Source organism: Oncorhynchus keta, chromosome 23, assembly GCF_023373465.1.
Source record: "Oncorhynchus keta strain PuntledgeMale-10-30-2019 chromosome 23, Oket_V2, whole genome shotgun sequence".
Classification (NCBI taxonomy): domain Eukaryota; kingdom Metazoa; phylum Chordata; class Actinopteri; order Salmoniformes; family Salmonidae; genus Oncorhynchus; species Oncorhynchus keta.
Genome location: NC_068443.1, coordinates 24,274,071 through 24,292,227, shown reverse-complemented (window position 1 = coordinate 24,292,227; position 18,157 = coordinate 24,274,071). Strand labels below are relative to the sequence as shown.

General features: G+C 42.2%; 1 protein-coding gene across 6 annotated transcripts in view; it reads left to right on the top strand.

Moving 5' to 3' along the window:
- Positions 1-229: 229 nt before the first annotated feature.
- LOC118402033 (histone-lysine N-methyltransferase 2C-like) overlaps positions 230-18,157 on the top strand; it is a 131,426-nt gene continuing 113,498 nt past the window's right edge. For 5 of the 6 annotated variants that reach the window (XM_052476893.1, XM_052476891.1, XM_035799857.2 and 2 more), the window contains exons 1-3: positions 230-1,005; positions 10,450-10,641; positions 17,720-17,817. In XM_052476893.1, the coding sequence (XP_052332853.1) occupies positions 10,451-10,641; positions 17,720-17,817 (289 nt within the window). In that variant the 5' untranslated portion in view covers positions 230-1,005; position 10,450. The remainder of the gene's footprint in view (positions 1,006-10,449; positions 10,642-17,719; positions 17,818-18,157) is intronic. The other variant, XM_052476894.1, reaches the window with a different exon arrangement.

Sequence of the window (18,157 nt, the reverse complement as noted above, 5' to 3'; positions counted from 1 at the left end):
TGCCACCTTTTAGAAGTGTCCGATACACTTTCCGTGTTTATTAAAAATGCCATATTCCTCCGCGGGGTCAGGGAGTATAGTTTTTATATTTTTTTATATGGATGTTTCATTTAATTGAGGGCGGTTTAAGATTCATAATACAACTGAAAATGGTAAAATCATATTGGTAACCATTACCTCTCCAAGTGTATCTCTTCGATATATGTAGCAATATGTTGGACCTATATTTTTCGGAGTCCACTAGGAGGTTATTCGGTGTCGCTTTAAACGTGGCCACTGTAAAGAGAGTCACCACAATATAACTTATATATTTTTTTTTACATTAAAGATAGGCGTAGTCATTTAGCCACCGTCCGTTTTTTTTATTATAGTGTAAAAAAAAATGTTTTTATGTTTTGCTAAACTCTTCGGTTAGTCTTTCCGGCTTGTCAGCTCGCTCTACTCTGTGGCGGCTGAAGAAAAAAAGAACCAGTTGGCAAACGAAGCGAACGCTCGGAGCCAGCAGCAAACTAGCCATTTCATCGTTTATTTTTGTCGTAAGCATTGGCTTACTTGTGAAGATTGTTTCGTTTTATCCTAAAGACTGTTTTGGAGTTTGTCTGCCTTGGATTACGGATATTACACATTTTCCCTGTATTAAACATTAACTGTGCTAGCTAGCTAAACATTTTATTTGTGCGACGACAGCTGTCATTTGGAGAAGGAAAAGTGATCCGTCATGCGTGTGCAATGAAGCTGATTTCTACTGGATTTACATTTTAACATCCTTCAAATGGGCGATGTTAACGTTCAATATTTGAGAACTGCGGTGGTATTGCCTTAGTAACTAGTGTGGCCACCTAGCTTGCTACTTATACTTATCGTTGGACAGAAGACAGCTAGTTAGCTGGCTATATCATTCATTCAGGCTCATAAATACACCAACTACAAAGTGATATAACTATAGCAATATCGCTTACAATTTTGGACATGAAGAAAATAACCTACTATTCATAGGGTTGAAAGGTAAGTTGTCATATCTACCTTGGTATTTCATCATGTACTCGGTAGCTAGCAACGTTATTTTCCGGCTTTGCAGCGGTCTGTGCTCGAAGGTTTTTGTAGCCGCCTTGTTTGGTCCGAACGTCCAACACAACGTTCGACATTACAGCAGCGAATCTGCCAAACTATCAGTATTTTCTGCTTGAAAATTAATTATTAGACACGTGAATACTTCAGCTGTGGCTAAAATACAAGGCCAAGGTGTCCTTTGGACCACCTATGCTGTTGCTTCTGAACATAGTGTAATGTTATGTAGTTATCTAACTAGGTAACGTTGGCTAACCTCGTACCTGTGAACTACTAGCTAAGTTAACGTTAGCTAGCTATAGTTGTCCAGCTAGATAACGTTTGCTAGCAACAGTTATGATCTCGGTAAGCATTTATTTTATTAGTGGTCTCATACCAAAGAAAATGCAAACGTTAGTTATCGAAATTTAGCAACCTAACTAGCTAACTTTGAGTAGCTAACTAGCAGGCTAGTTGATTTGCTAGCCAAAACCTTTGATGCACATGCTAGCTTGGTACTGTAGTTAGCTAGCTAACTTAGTAGGCAGCTGTGGAATCGTGAGTGACTTGACTTTGAAGTTGAGCATATTATAAAAACCCAAGCCAGCCAGCCTATATGTCAACTAAGCAATATGTTGATGTTTACCAACGTAACTGGGTCATTGAAATGTGCGTTTAGTTAGCTATTTAGCTACGCTAGTCGTTTAGCTAGCTGGTTTGTGGCATCCCATTTGTCATATATCAAATGCATTTATCAGTTAATGTCCCCTTGTGTCACATTGTATCCCACCAATTGGGATATCACCAGTCTTACTAGCATGCACATCTTTCTCCTCATTTGCAATGTCATGTAATAGCCAAACAAAGACTACAAAGCACCTAGCTAGTATTGCTAGCTAGATTTGGCTGACTTGAGCATGCAGTTGCTTTGTGCTCTAGTGTAACAAAGGTAACCCACTTGTCTTGGGGTTCCCAATTCTGCCCGCTGCCTTATGAAACAAAAGTACTTTAATACTAATGTATTTGTGTTGCAAATTAATGAAACATTGATTTAACTTTCAATTACATATGTTTAGTCTGTTTACTATAATTGGTCACCACACTTTTGATTCCACTTTTTAGCCTGTCATGGATCCACTTCACCATCCACCTTTTGGCCATTCACTTGTGCCTTTTGTAATTGTGGTTGTTGGCTAAGTAGGGCTATAGTTTGCATGGGGACCAGATGGGTGAATTTATAAATCCACCAACCTCTGGGACATTATTGTTTGTGTCTGAAGATGGTCCTCTCTTCTTAGGGACTCTACAAGTCAGAATGTTGAATAAAATGACATGAACTTACACTGCTGGTTGTCTGTGTGGTTGGTCCTTTTTCGGGTTGATATTTTAGACAATATACACAGGAAAGTATTATATTTTTTTTCAAAAGCTGGTAGTGCATTCAGATCTGTCATATGCAGCATCCGCACACGATGTAAATACATGCATGCGACACAAGCATACTGGCCAAGCTTGTGCAAGTGGTTACATGGTTGTTGTGGATGCTTCAGGTGATAGAAATGTGTACTTTTATTCAACATTCTGGCATGTAGAGAACCTTAGAGGAAAGTTTCCAGAATCAAACACTATTGTCCCAGACGTTGGTGGATTTAGAATTTCACCCATCTGGTCCCCAGGCAAGGCTATAGTGAACATTCGTCTTTCCAGAATTCATATATGTCATTGATGTGTTCTCAATGTTTACATGTTCAAGCTGGCTGTCAAGCCTATTGCTCTGTAACCAGGCAGGGGCACATAATGTATCAGCCTACTTGATTGTGTAACACAAAGACTTTGATTGCGTTGGAAGAATGGTAGCTAGACGGTAGGCAATCAGTCAATCACATTGTGCAGCAGCCTAAACAATTTCGGACAACCCCAAGCTCACTGAATTGCTGTAGTGACATTCACCTAATGCCTTCTCACCCGTTGGCTACACTAAATCTAGTCCTATCGCCATCTTCTCACACAATAAAGACCGTGTTGGACAACAACAGAGGGCAAATATAGGTTCACAGTCTTGGAAAAGGCTCATCTTGCACAGGTAGTTAATCAAAATCTTAAATTTAGTGTGAGGTCCCCCTGATGATGCAGAGCAGGATACAGTGCAGTGGAGGGATGAGTCCGGTGAAGTAGGCTAGCTCCAGGAAGAGACCGTGTCTCATTGGCAGCTTGGTTCCAGGTCGTTCCATGTTATTTCAGCAAGCCATGATACCCACCGTCTGATTCTTCTGAAATCATTTCTGTAGTTAAACATAATATAAGCAATAATATTTTGTTGAAGTAAAATTTGATCTCTGAGAAATGAAGATAATTATAGTACCTATGAATTAAAATGGACAATTTCGTTTCAATTAATAATTTAATATATTAATCCTAACATCCAATTTTGACCATAACTTTTTCTAAGAAGACATGAGGAATCCAAAGAAATTGTCAAACTACCCACGGAAACCCCACATCCCATACCAACAACGAGTATATATTATAAGTTCTTTATTTCAGACTAGTTCAGAGTATTGTTTTTTTCATCCTCTAATCATGTATTCTCAGTGGATTTGGTGATTTTTTTTCCCACATGTTCAGAGAAATTAGTAATTGAAGTACATTTTTTTCCTTCATCCTGATATTACCAGGTTCTGACCACTAGATGGTGCTGTTCCTGCTATTTGGTGATAACATTTATTTATATATATATACTGCTCAAAAAAATAAAGGGAACACTTAAACAACACAATGTAACTCCAAGTCAATCACACTTCTGTGAAATCAAACTCCACTTAGGAAGCAACACTGATTGACAATAAATTTCACATGCTGTTGTGCAAATGGAATAGACAACAGGTGGAAATTATAGGCAATTAGCAAGACACCCCCAATAAAGGAGTGGTTCTGCAGGTGGGGACCACAGACCACTTCTCAGTTCCTATGCTTCCTGGCTGATGTTTTGGTCACTTTTGAATGCTGGCGGTGCTTTCACTCTAGTGGTAGCATGAGACGGCGTCTACAACCCACACAAGTGACGTTGGTAGTGCAGTTCATCCAGGATGGAACATCAATGCGAGCTGTGGCAAGAAGGTTTGCTGTGTCTGTCAGCGTAGTGTCCAGAGCATGGAGGCGCTACCAGGAGACAGGCCAGTACATCAGGAGATGTGGAGAAGGACGTAGGAGGGCAACAACCCAGCAGCAGGACCGATACCTCCGCCTTTGTGCAAGGAGGAGCACTGCCAGAGCCCTTCAAAATGACCTCCAGCAGGCCACAAATGTGCATGTGTCTGCTCAAATGGTCAGAAACAGACTCCATGAGGGTGGTATGAGGGCCCGACGTCCACAAGTGGGGGTTGTGCTTACAGCCCAACACCGTGCAGGACGTTTGGCATTTGCCAGAGAACACGAAGATGAGCAAATTCGCCGCTGGTGCCCTGTGCTCTTCACAGATGAAAGCAGGTTCACACTGAGCACGTGACAGAGTCTGGAGACGCCGTGGAGAACGTTCTGCTGCCTGCAACATCCTCCAGCATGACCAGTTTGGCAGTGGGTCAGTCATGGTGTGGGGTGGCATTTCTTTGGGGGGCCGCACAGCCCTCCATGTGCTCGCCAGAGGTAGCCTGACTGCCATTAGGTACCGAGATGAGATCCTCTGACCCCTTGTGAGACCATATGCTGGTGCGGTTGGCCCTGGGTTCCTCCTAATGCAAGACAATGCTAGACCTCATGTGGCTGGAGTGTGTCAGCAGTTCCTGCAAGAGGAAGCATTGATGCTATGGACTGGTCCGCCCGTTCCCCAGACCTGAATCCAATTGAGCACATCTGGGACATCATGTCTCGCTCCATCCACCAACGCCACGTTGCACCACAGACTGTCCAGGAGTTGGCGGATGCTTTAGTCCAGGTCTGGGAGGAGATCCCTCAGGAGACTATCCGCCACCTCATCAGGAGCATGCCCAGGCGTTGTAGGGAGGTCATACAGGCACGTGGAGGCCACACACACTACTGAGCCTAATTTTGACTTGTTTGAAGGACATTACATCAAAGTTGGATCAGCCTGTAGTGTGGTTTTCCACTTTAATTTTGAGTGTGACTCCAAATCCAGACCTCTATGGGTTGATACATTTGATTTCCATTGATAATTCTTGTGTGATTTTGTTGTCAGCACATTCAACTATGTAAAGAAAAATGTAATAAGAATATTTCATTAATTCAGATCTAGGATGTGTTCCCTTAATTTTTTTGAGCAGTGTATATATAGTGCCAGTCAAAAGTTTGGACACACCTACTCATTCCAGTTTTTTTTTTGTGACTATTTTCTACATTGTATGGCTTCACTATTAAATCTACAATCTATGAAATAACACATATAGAATCAGATAGAAACCAATAGTGTTAAACAACTCAAAATACAGTTTCTATTTGAGATTCTTCAAAGTAGCCACCCTTTGCATTAATGACAGCTTTGCACACTCTTGGTATTTTCAGCCAGCTTCATGAGATGAGTCACCACATGAGTCACCTGGAATGCATTTCAATTAACAGGTGTGCCTTGTTATCAGCTCATAAGTGAAGTGAAACGACAGTCCATCATTACCTTAAGACATGAAGGTCAGTCAATCAGGAAAATTTCAAGAACTTTGAACGTTTCTTCCAAGTGCAGTCACAAAAACCATCAAGCGCTATGTTGAATCTGGCTGTCATGAGGACAGCCACAGGAAAGGAAGACCCAGAGTTACCTCTGCTGCAGCGGATAAGTTCATTGGAGTTAACTGCACCTCAGATTGCAGCCCAAATAAATGCTTCACAGAGTTTAAGTATCAGACACATGAAGGACACCGATATTAAGAAGAGACTTGCTTGGGCCAAGAAACATGAACAATGGACATTAGACCAGTGGAAATCTGACCTTTGGTCTGATGAGTCCAAATTTCAGATTTTTGGTTCCAACTGCTGTGTCTTTGTGAAATGCAGAGTAGGTGAACGGATGATCTCTGCATGTGTTGTTCCCAATGTGAAACATGGAGGAGGTGGTGTGGGGGTGTTTTGCTGGTGACACTCAGTGATTTAATTAGAATTCAAGGCACACCTAACCAGCTACCACACCATTCTGCAGCGATACGCCATCCCATCTGGTTTGCGCTTCGTGGGACTTTCATTTGTTTTGCAACAGGACAATGGCCCAACACACCTCCAAAGGTTATTTGACCAAGAAGGAGAGTGATGGAGTGCTGCATCGGATGACCTGGCATCCACAATCAACCGACATCAACCCAATTGAGATGGTTTGGGATGTGTTGGACCGTAGAGTGAAGGAAAAGCAGCCAGCGAGAAGCTCAGCATATGTGGGATCTCCTTCAAGACTGTTGGAAAAGCATTTCAGGTGAAGCTGGTTGAGAGAATGCCAAGAGTGCAATGCTGTCATCAAGGGAAAGGGTGGCAACTTTGAAGAATCTAAAATATATTTGTATTTGTTTAACACATTTTTGGTTACAACATGATTTCATATGGGTTATTTCATAGCTTTTATATCTCCACTATTATTCTACAATGTATAAAATAGTAAAAATAAAAAACCCTTGAATGAGTAGGTGTGTCCAAACTTTTGACGGGTACTGTATATTCATACACACACACTACATGACCAAAATTATGTGGACACCTGTTGGTCGAATATCTCATTCCAAAATCATGTGCATTAATATGGAGTTGGTCCCCCCTTTGCTGCTATAACAGCCTCCACTCTTCTGAGAAGGCTTTCCACTGGATGTTGGAACATTGCTGCGGGGACTTGCTTCCACTCAGCCACGAGCATTAGTGAGGTCAGGCACTAATGTTGGGCAATTAGGCCTGGCTTGTAGTCAGCGTTCCAATTCATCCCAAAGGTGATCAATGGGGTTGAGGTCAGGGCTCTGTGCAGGCCAGTCAAGTTCTTCCACACCTATATCGACAAACCATTTCTGTATGAACCTTGCTTTGTGCACAGGGACATTGTCATGCTTGAACAGGAAAGGGCCTTCCCCAAACTGTTGCTACAAAGTTGGAAACACAGAATCGTCTAGAATGTCATTGTATGCTGTAGTGTTAAGATATCCCTTCGATGGAACTAAGGGGCCTAGCCCGAACCATAAAAAACAGCCCCAGTCCATTATTCCTCCTCCACCAAACTTTACATTTGGCACTATGCAAACCCAGATTCGTCTGTCGGACTGCCAGATGGTGAAGAGTGATTCATCACTCCAGAGAACTCCTTTCCACTGATCCAGAGTCCCTTGGCGGTGAGCTTTACACCACTGCAGCCAAAGCTTGGTGGTGATCTTAGGCTTGTGTGCAGCTGCTCGGCCATGGAAACCCATTTAATGAAGCTCCCGACAAATAGTTATTGTGCTGATGTTGCTTCCAGAGGGAGTTTGGAACTCGGTAGTGAGTGTCGCAACCGAGGACAGACTATTTGTACTCACTATTTACTCACACGTGGTCCCATTCTGTGAGCCTGTGTGGCCAAGCACTTCACTTCACAATATCAGCACTTACAGTTGAACGGGGCAGCTAGGGCACAAATTTGACAACCTGACTTGTTGGATTATGACGGTGCCATGTTGAAAGTCACTGAGCTCTTCAGTAAGACCATTCTACTGCCAATATTTGTCTATGGACATTGCATGGCTGTGTGCTTGATTTATAGACCTATCAGCAACAAGTGTGGCTGAAATAGCTAAATCCACTAATTTGTAGGGTTGTCCACATACTTTTGTTTAGGACCCCCCATTGTTAAAGAGAGACTTCACCTAAATTACAAAATGACATTGGTTAACTGGCCACTATTTCAAATGCTACCTTAGAATTTGTGGCACAAATCCAATGCAATGCAATTGTAGCTGTATTAGCATTTTGGCGCTTCGTATCCACATCATCTATAAGTAACGTCATTGAGTCTGTTACACAATATATCTTTTGATGTTTTAGATTTGGACATTAAGTATGAACATGCTAATATACAGTGGGGCAAAAAAGTATTTAGTCAGCCACCAATTGTGCAAGTTCTCCCACTTAAAAAGATGAGAGGCCTGTAATTTTCATCATAGGTACACTTCAACTATGACAAACAAAATGAGAGAAAAAAAATCCAGAAAATCACATTGTAGGATTTTTAATGAATTTATTTGCAAATTATGGTGGGAAATAAGTATTTGGTCAATGACAAAATTTTATCTCAATACTTTGTTATATACCCTTTGTTGGTTGGCAATGACAGAGGTCAAATGTTTTCACAAGGTTTTCTCACACTGTTGCTGGTATTTTGGCCCATTCCTCCATGCAGATCTCCTCTAGAGCAGTGATGTTTTGGGGCTGTTGCTGGGCAACACGGAATTTCAACTCCCTCCAAAGATTTTCTATGGGGTTGAGATCTGGAGACACTCCAGGACCTTGAAATGCTTCTTATGAAGCCACTCCTTCGTTGCCCGGGCGGTGTGTTTGCGATCATTGTCATGCTGAAAGACCCAGCCACGTTTCATCTTCAATGCCCTTGCTGATGGAAGGAGGTTTTCACTCAAAATCTCACGATACATGGCCCCATTCATTCTTTCCTTTACCCGGATCAGTCTTCCTGGTCCCTTTGCAGAAAAACAGCCCCAAAGCATGATGTTTCCACCCCCCTGCTTCACAGTAGGTATGGTGTTCTTTGGATGCAACTCAGCAGGTGAGTTTTGACCAAAAAGTTATATTTTGGTTTCATCTGACCATATGACATTCTCCGAATCTTCTTCTGGATCATCCAATTGCTCTCTAGCTAACTTCAGATGGGCCTGGACATGTACTGGCTTAAGCAGGGGGACACGTCTGGCACTGCAGGATTTGAGTCCCTGGCGGCGTAGTGTGTTACTGATGGTAGGCTTTCTTACTTTGTTACAGCTCTCTGCAGGTCATTCACTAGGTCCCCCCGTGTGGTTCTGGGATTTTTGCTCACCCTTGTTGTGATCATTTTCACCCCACGGGGTGAGATCTTGCGTGGAGCCCCAGATCGAGGGAGATTATTAGTGGTCTTGTATGTCTTCTATTTCCTAATAATTGCTCCCACAGTTGATTTCTTCAAACCAAGCTGCTTACCTATTGCAGATTCAGTCTTCCCAGCCTGGTGCAGGTCTACAATTTTGTTTCTGGTGTCCTTTGAAAGCTCTTTGGTCTTGACCATAGTGGAGTTTGGAGTGTGACTGTTTGAGGTTGTGGACAGGTGTCTTTTATACTGATAATAAGTTCAAACAGGTGCCATTAATACAGATAACGAGTGGAGGACAGAGGAGCCTCTTAAAGAAGAAGTTACAGGTCTGTGAGAGCCAGAAATCTTGCTTGTTTGTAGGTGACCAAATACTTATTTTCCACCATAATTTGCAAATAAATTCATTTCTGGAATTTTTTTTCTCATTTTGTCTGTCATAGTTTAAGTGTACCTATGATGAAAATTACAGGCCTCTCGTCTTGGCTGACTAAATACTTTTTTGCCCCACTGTATATGAATACTATAAATTAAAATGGCCAATTTGTTTCCAACCAATTAGCTTAATTTCTCTCAACAAAACAATATTGCAGGAATGCTTATGTTACTAACTGAAACCATTTCAGAACAATCCAGATGGGGGGTGTCAATCGTCTTTGTGCTTTTATGAGGTGGAATGACCCCTCAACTGTCTGAGGGGAAAGGTTGTCAGACGTGCCCTTCGAAAGACAGGAATAACATCTTTAACAGACACAGTAAGAATAAAGCTGAGCTGAAAAGTCAATACAAATTACTTTTTTTGTTCCCAGTGTTTCTCACAATAAAACAAATAGACCTACTGGTTTACAGTGTCTTGTCATACTGTTAAAATATGATACAGAACCACAGTGTAGAAAACTAACTAATCCACAGGGAAGTAAACATAGAGCAAGCTTATTTCAGTGGTAAGTACAGGCAACTTCAGAGGCTGAAAGGAGAGGAAGGCAAGAACACAAGCAAGGCATCGAAGGACGAACGGTCATCCAGACAGAGACAGATCACTGCGTGGTGGTAGGTAGCTCAGGAAAGGACAGAGTAGTTCCATCGATAACACTCAAGAATAGGTTGAATGTTTCTTCAGCTGAGAATACCTTTTTTAAGGACACCTAGAAAGGTCAGAGGTACATTTGAGGCATTTCCTCAACAGTAGCATATCTGGAAAAATTGGATATTTAGGAATTGATTGTGTTCAACATTTCAGGCAATGTGATACATTTTCCTGAAGGACAGCATGTCTTATTCACATACTGATTCCAAAGTACATCAAGTAACCTATGTATCTAACCAGGCATGATTGTCTACTGATACCACTCTCCCCATCTCTTCCTTCCATTGAGAAGAATGTCATCAGAGGATAAGACTGTGGAGCCCTCTGACCAGGGACCCTCGCTGCCCTCTGTTAGTGCAGGGGCCACGTCCACAGGAAGCCCTGCCCAGACAGACAAGCGCCCCAGGGGCAGACCTCGCAAGGATGCTGCCACCACCATCGTACCCCAGGCTCCACCCACAACTACATCCAAGACCAGGAAGAAGTATGTTGTTTACCCTCCATTTCTTAACAATTGCTATTTATCATAAGACGCCTGTGAATGTAGACTTTCTCTCATGTACAGTAGACATAGACTTGCCCAAGTCATCACAACAGTCTTGCGTGCAGTTAGCCTGCAGTTTGCTTATCTGGTTGGAACTATGAGCTAATGGCTAAGCATCAGGCAAAGATCTCATTTAGCAGATGCTGTTATCTAGAGCTATTCTGCATACTGAACAATGGTATAAATCCAGGAAACTTGAGCACACAAGCTTTCCCAGGTTTTATTGTATGCAGCAGTACCAACCGGCCTCCTTCATCATTTCCATGGCAACACATAATGCAGCTCAGGGAGCCCTGCTGTGTATTATGATGCCTACAAGGTACCTTACTCTCTGCTCACACACTCCATATCCTCAATATCCTAATATGTTGACCCCCAGATGAAATTAGTCAATCAATCTATAATCAAAATGAAATGTTTATGTCATGGCTATAAGGACAGCTGAGACCATTCCGGTCTTGGTCACATTAGCTGATAGGTTGTTTGGTGGGAGTGGATAGCATGTCATTGGTTCCATTGTTTTACAGCATACAAGGGATCAAAGGAATACATAGCCCAGGCTTGCTATCTATTGTTTGGTTGTATTTCCCAGAATGAGCTGATCCCAGGGACGGTGGAGGGAAGTATGCATTATTACTAGGACTGTCAAACTATTATAAAATGTGTAATCGAGTTAATAGCAGGATTCGCTGTGATTCATCTCAAATTCTCAATTTGCTCAAATTGAACTGTAATGTAAGACTCTTTACACAAAAACCATTACAAGACTCTGTCTTGATTTTATCCAAAGTAACGGTTAGCAAAATCGGGTAAATTGATAAAGCACACTTTAAAAAAAACTGCAATGTCAACCGGTATGTTGTTTTTGCAAGGACAATAAGATGTGAAGTGTTCATATCAGGAGAATTAACATATTTATTCTAGAGCTAGTGATACTGTATTGTCTTTGCAACATGTATCAACCAGGCACTATTTTGCAGTGGTGGAAGAAGTACTAAGTTGTCATACTTTAGTAAAAGTAAAGATACCTTAACAGAAAATGACCCAAGTGAAAGTGAAAATCACCCAGTAAAATACTACTTGAGTAAAAGTCTTAAGTATTTGGTTTTAAATATACTTAAATATCAAAGTAAATGGAATTGCTAATATATACTGAAATATCAAAAGTAAACATATACATAATTTCAAATTCCAGACAACACAAATTTTCTTGGATGATTTATTTATGGATAGCCAGGAGAACACTCTGACTTTAATTTACAAATGAAGCATTTGTGTTTAGTGAGTCCTCCAGATCAGAGGCAGTAGGGATGTCTCTTGATAAATGTGTGAATTTTACAATTTTCCTGAAAAAATGTAGCAAGTACTTTTGAGTGTCAGGAAAAATGTATGGAGTAAAAAGTACATTATTTTCTTTTGGAATGTAGTCAAGTAAAAGTTGGCAAAAATATAAATAGTAAAGTAGGAATACCTCAAACTATTTAAGTAGTACTTTAAAGTATTTTTACTTAAGACTTTAAACCACTGCTATTTTGATGCAAATTACTCTTAATGATACAATATGCATCCCTTAGAACAGGGGTATTCATCTCTTGGCCTACTTGGTCCAGAGCCTCTTGGTTTTCTGTTCTACCCGATAATTAATTGCAACCACCTAGTGTCCCAGGTCTATATCAGTCCCTGATGAGAGGGAAGATGAACAAATGCAGTGGATCTGGCTTCAAGGACCAGAGTTGAGTTTGAGGGCCTTTAGAAGTTAGAAATAGTTTGATTTCGAGACTGGGTTGGTTGTCATTCACCATTCCAGTCCCGAACAGGGAATCCATGCCATGTTTTCTTGTCAGCTCCCTGATAGCTGGAACTACTTACAGCATTATTATCACTCCTCTTTTTTTCTCTCTCTCTTGTTGGGGATCATGGAGAGAAGTTGCAGAGGGGATGGGGAGCTGGATGTTAGTCCTTTAGGGTGTTTTGACATTTAACGCTGCAATATGTATCTTTATGGACCACCTGACCAAATTCACATAGACATGTGAGTTATAGGTCTGTCATTCTTATTGAAAGCAAGTCTAAGAAGCGGTACATATGTTCTATGTGCGATTTTCTATGCTTCCCGTTCTTAAAGGTGCAATATGCAGAAATGGCTCCGCCATTTCCTGCTTTCAAAAATGTGTATAGTTTGCCTAATTTCAGTTTGCAACAAAACAAGCAGTGCTTTGTGTATGGAATCATTGTACCATCTAAACCGCTGTGAAATATCTTTTAAATAACCAGCTGTTTGAAGCTGGTGTACAAAACAGAAAGTAAAAGATGCAGAAACTAAACTAAACAATGGGAAGCGTGGAAGTAGTGCACATAACTTATCTATTGCTTCTTAGACTTGGTGTTTCAGATGTATAAGTCACATTTCTATTAGAATTTGGTTGGGTCGCCAAAAATGTTACATTTAAGTTTCTTTTTTTCCATCTTCTACTTTTGGTTTTGTACACCAGATGAAAATACTATATTTTTGGTTATTGAAAATATATTTCACAGCAGTTTAGATGGTACAATGACTCTCTACACTATACATTGCTTGTTTTGTCACAAACTGAAATGTACATTTTAACAACCACAAAATGGTGGAGCGATTTCTGCATATTGCACCTTTTAAAGAAAAGTCAAAATAAAAGGCTACACGAGAGCATATGGACACCACTGTAGGCACACCACGCTGGGAATGGTCACAGACAGGGTTATGATGGTATGAAGTTGCGTCTGCTTAGTCTATATGTCAGATCCTGCTCATCATATAAAAATACCTTGGTTAATAATTAGGTAGCCCTGGTAATTGTGGAGAAGGTGATATTCATGCCAGTGTAGTGATGTCAGATCGGATGCATCTGCCACTTAATAGAGGGTAACTTTATGGTTTGTGTGTAATACCTATGATCTGAATATGGCTGGTATCAGACAGCTGGACTGTCCTCAAACAGACGTATCTCTCTGCTGCAGACGTTGTTGGGCACTAGAGAAGCCCCTTACCGCCTCCCTCCTCCCAGACAGAGAGGAGCTTGAGATGTCTTGGAACAGTGATGCATTTTTAATCCTGGTGTCAGCTACTCTACACCCCGTGCCGTCATCACAGGGATGCTCCCTTGGCTTGGAGGTTTTCCCCTTTAACTGTAGGTTAGAACATTATGGATGGAGCTCTTTTCACTGTGTATTAGACCTGGGCCTATATTGGGCCTTATTGGACCCTTGCTTAAATATTTGTGGCCATGACTAGGCCTCGTTTCTGGAAAAAGATCAGGGCTCTCTAGTGTCTTCATTAATCATGTATTGATTTAGTATTTTCAGTTAGTGTTTTTTTTCTTCTTTTTTCCTGCCCACGCAGAAGCTTGAACTGTGTCTTTTAGGCTTCCATCTTGTTGCTTCTTATCTGGAGTGGGAAGTCATCTGGAGGGAGGAGTTGACTTGGCATCTGGCCCATTGTGATTTCTCTCTCCAGTGGCATCGAAAATTACCCCCCTCCCACTGCATCCTCCCCACTACCCCCGAGAAATGCTGGCTGCTCTCATTTGGAGTGTTTGCTCTTGAATTTAGTAGGCCCACTGTGCGTGGCACTGTTTAATTTAATCCATGACAATTATCACCTCGACTCGACATGGTGGCTCTCAGATTGGGTTAAAACAACTCCTACTGGAGGATGCCGACACGGACAGATCTCTCCTCTGCTGTGTGTGTGGTGGGCTTTATGCACTCTGCACTCTTCGTTGATGTGTTAACTTTGCTTTCCAGACAGTTGGTTTAAATGAAAAGAGGTAAAGGTGACGTAATCTTGGTTGGTGTCAGAGTTGTGGCTGTAGCAACTGTCTGTGTGTCTTCAACTTTGCCCTAGTGTCACTGACCGCTAGGATGCCATCATTATCATCAAAGGTGACGTAGCCTACAAAACAAGTGAGAGGTGAGGAGTGGGAAAGGCTAGATGATGTGAGCCATGTAGTAAAGGGAGCCGTGTGGATTTCAGAGCCACTCAACAGGAGGTCAATTCAGATCTGAGTCAGGCCAAATTCCATTTATAGCGGGAAGATCATACAATTCTGACATTTCTTCCCTCTGCTAGGCAGCCTAATGGTTTTAGCCTGACGAAATGGGTGTGTATGATCCAAATGATTTGGTGACATTCTAGCCTATGTTTGTAGGCCCCTCCATAGACCCCCAAATACTGGTATGGACAATAATAATACGACTGACTGGTTCAAAGATCATTGTCCTCCTTCTGTTTGTACTACTGCAGCTGCAGCCATATGGCATTTCTGCTCATTTACAGCTTGTCGCTGTGTGTAGCACAACCTCTGTCCATATTACACCTCTCATCATCCAGATTGACCATAGGATGTTTGTGTTAAGCATAAGTCTGTAACTTCTGCTTGTCCATAACATAAACCCACCTCCACCAGGGGCCCTCTGTTCACAACGTTCGTTGACATCAGCAAACCGCTCGCTCAACGGCATACACGTGTTCTGCGGGTGTGAGGCCGGTTGGATGTACTGCCAAATTCTCTAAAACGACGTTGGAGGCGGCTTATGTTACAGAAAATAACATGAACTTCTCTGGTGGACATTCGTTCAGTTAGCATGCCAATTGCGCGCTCCCTCAAAACTTGAGACATCTGTGGTATTGTGTTGTGTGACAAAACTGCGAATTTTAGAGTGGCCCTTTAATGTCCCCAGCACAAGATACACCTGTGTAATGATCATGCTGTTTAATCAGCTTCTTGATATGCCACACCTGTCAGGTGGATGGATTATCTTGGTAGAGGAGAAAAGGTCACTAACAGGGATGTAAACAAATATGTGCACAACATTTTAGAGAAATAAGATTTTAAAAAGATTTTGTGTGCATATGAACATTTTCTGGGCTCTTATTTGAGCTCATGGGACCAACACTTTACGTGTTGCTTTAACATTTTTGTTCAGTGTATATTGAAGATCATTGAAAGTCGGGAGGGAGAATCGTGCTCCTTCTCCTTGCCCCCTCCCTATTACCTCTTGCCCCCCTCCCCACACCCCCATGCCCTCCATGGTACCAGCAGCTTGCACCAACACATACCACTCTGCCTTGCCTTTTCCAGCGGCCTGAGTGCCTCCATTAAGAATCAGTGACAGCTGTGACTATATTTAACTAATTCATGATCAACTCTCACCAGCCTCCTAAGGGAAGCCAACACAATAACTTTTCTATTTTTCTTCATCGCTCTTTTTCTCCCCTTTTACCCCTCTTTTTCTTGCTCTCTCTTTCTCTCGCTCATAATTTCTCTCTGGCTCATTTTTTTCCTCTCTCTCTTTCTCAATTCAAAGTGCTTTATTGGCATGGGAGACATATGTTTACATTGCCAAAGCAAATGGAATAGACAATAAACAAGGGAAACATTAGTAAACATTACACTCACAAAGGTTTTTTAAAAGAATATAGACATTTCAAATGTTATATTATTGGCTATGTACAGTGTTGTAACAATGTGCAAGTAGTTTAAGTATGAAAGGAAAAAGAAACAGATAAATATAGGTTGTATTTACAGTGTTGTTTGTGTTCCTCTGGTTGCCCTTTTCTCATGGCAACGGGCCACACATCTTTCTGCTGTGATGGCACACTGCGGTATTTCGCCTGACCGACATGGGAGTTTAACAATGTTTGATATGTTTTTGAATTCTTTGTGGTCTGTGTGATCTGTGGGAAATATGTGTCTTTAATGTGGTCATACATTTGGCAGGATGTTAAGGAGTGTAACTGGCCTCCTGAGTGGTGCAGTGGTCTAAGGCACTGCATCAGTGCTGGCTGTGCCGCTTGAGATCCTGGTTTGAGTCCAGGCTCTGGCGCAGCCGGCCGCGACCAGAAGACCCATTGGGAGGCGCACAATTGGCCCAGCGTCGCCAGGGTTAGGGGAGATTTGGCCGGCAGGGATGTCCTTGTCCCATCATGCTCTAGCGACGCCTGTGGCGGACCAGGTGTACGGTGTTTCTTCTGACACATTGGTGTGCGACTTGGTTGGGTTGTGTTTCGGGGGAAGCATGGCTCTCGACCTTCGCCTCTCCCGAGTCCGTACGGGAGTTGCAGCGATAAGACAAGACTGTAACTTCCAATTGGATACCACGAAATTGGGGAGAAAAAGGGATAAAAGATTTTAAAAACGGCATTCCAATTTGCTCCATTTTTTTGTTGATTCTTTCCACTGTTTCAAGTAGTTGTCTTTTTATGTTCTCATAATTTGGTTGTCCTGGGGGTCTGTTTGTGTTTGTGAACAGAGCCTCAGAACCAGCTGTCTGAGGGGACTCTTCTCTACATTAGGGTTTTGTGGTGGAATGTGTGAACATTACTTCCTTTTAGGTGGTTGTAGAATTTAACAACTCTTTATCTGGATGTTGATAACTAGTGGGAATAGTCCTCGTTCTGCTCTGCATGCGTTGTTTTGGGGTTTTGCGTTGTACATTAAGTATAATTTGGCAGAGTCTCAATTGGGTGTTTGTCCCATTTTCTGAATCCTTGGTTGGTGAGTGGACCCCAGACCTCACAACCATAGAGGACGATGGGTTCGATAACTGATTGAAGTATTTCTAGCCATATCCTAATTGGGATGTTGAGTTTTATTTTCCTTTTGATGGCAGCCTTGTGGAAGTTAGCTGTTGTGTTGATGTTTAGGCTGAGGTAGGTGTCATTGTTTGTAGCTTCTAGGGCAACAGTGTCTAGATAAATATTATATTTGTTGTCTTGGTTACTGGACACTGTTTTTTTTGTCTTATTGAGATTCACTGTCAGGGCCCAAGTCTATCAGAATCTGTGCAGAAGAGCTAGGTGCTGCTGTACGCCCTCCTTGGTTGGGGACAGAAGCACCAGATCATCTGCAAACAGTAGACATTTGATTTAGTAGGGTGAGGCCGGTTGCTGCAGACTGTTCTAGTGCCCTCACTAATTCATTCTCTCTCTCTCTCTCTCGCTCTCGCTCTCTCTCTCTCTCGCGCTCTCGCTCTCTCTCAGGGGGCGTACCAGAGGTAGAGTGGTTGTGGAGGAGGAGGACAGCAGCATGGACGGGACGGAGGCAGCCGCCTCAGGGAGCCCCCCTCAGGGCACAACAGGTCAGTCACCCCCCCCCTCCATGTGAGACCTAGGTGGTCACCTTTAGTCCTGTCTATTTTGGTCTTGACTGCACTGGTGAGTGGTATGGAACTCCAGCTGAACTCAGAGCGTACACATCCTGACTGACGAGAGTATACAGATATACAGATATGTGTTTCTGAAAATGCATACTACCGTGCTCCGAGCATGCAAATTGGAGCACGGGAGAGTCCCAATCAAAGTATGTGAAATGGAGCACGATGGGCGCTTCTCAAATATATATTTTGAAGCATTGATGCTTCAACGGTAAGTATGCAAAGAAATATGAAGCAACCACATAAAAAATTACTAAACGTTTAT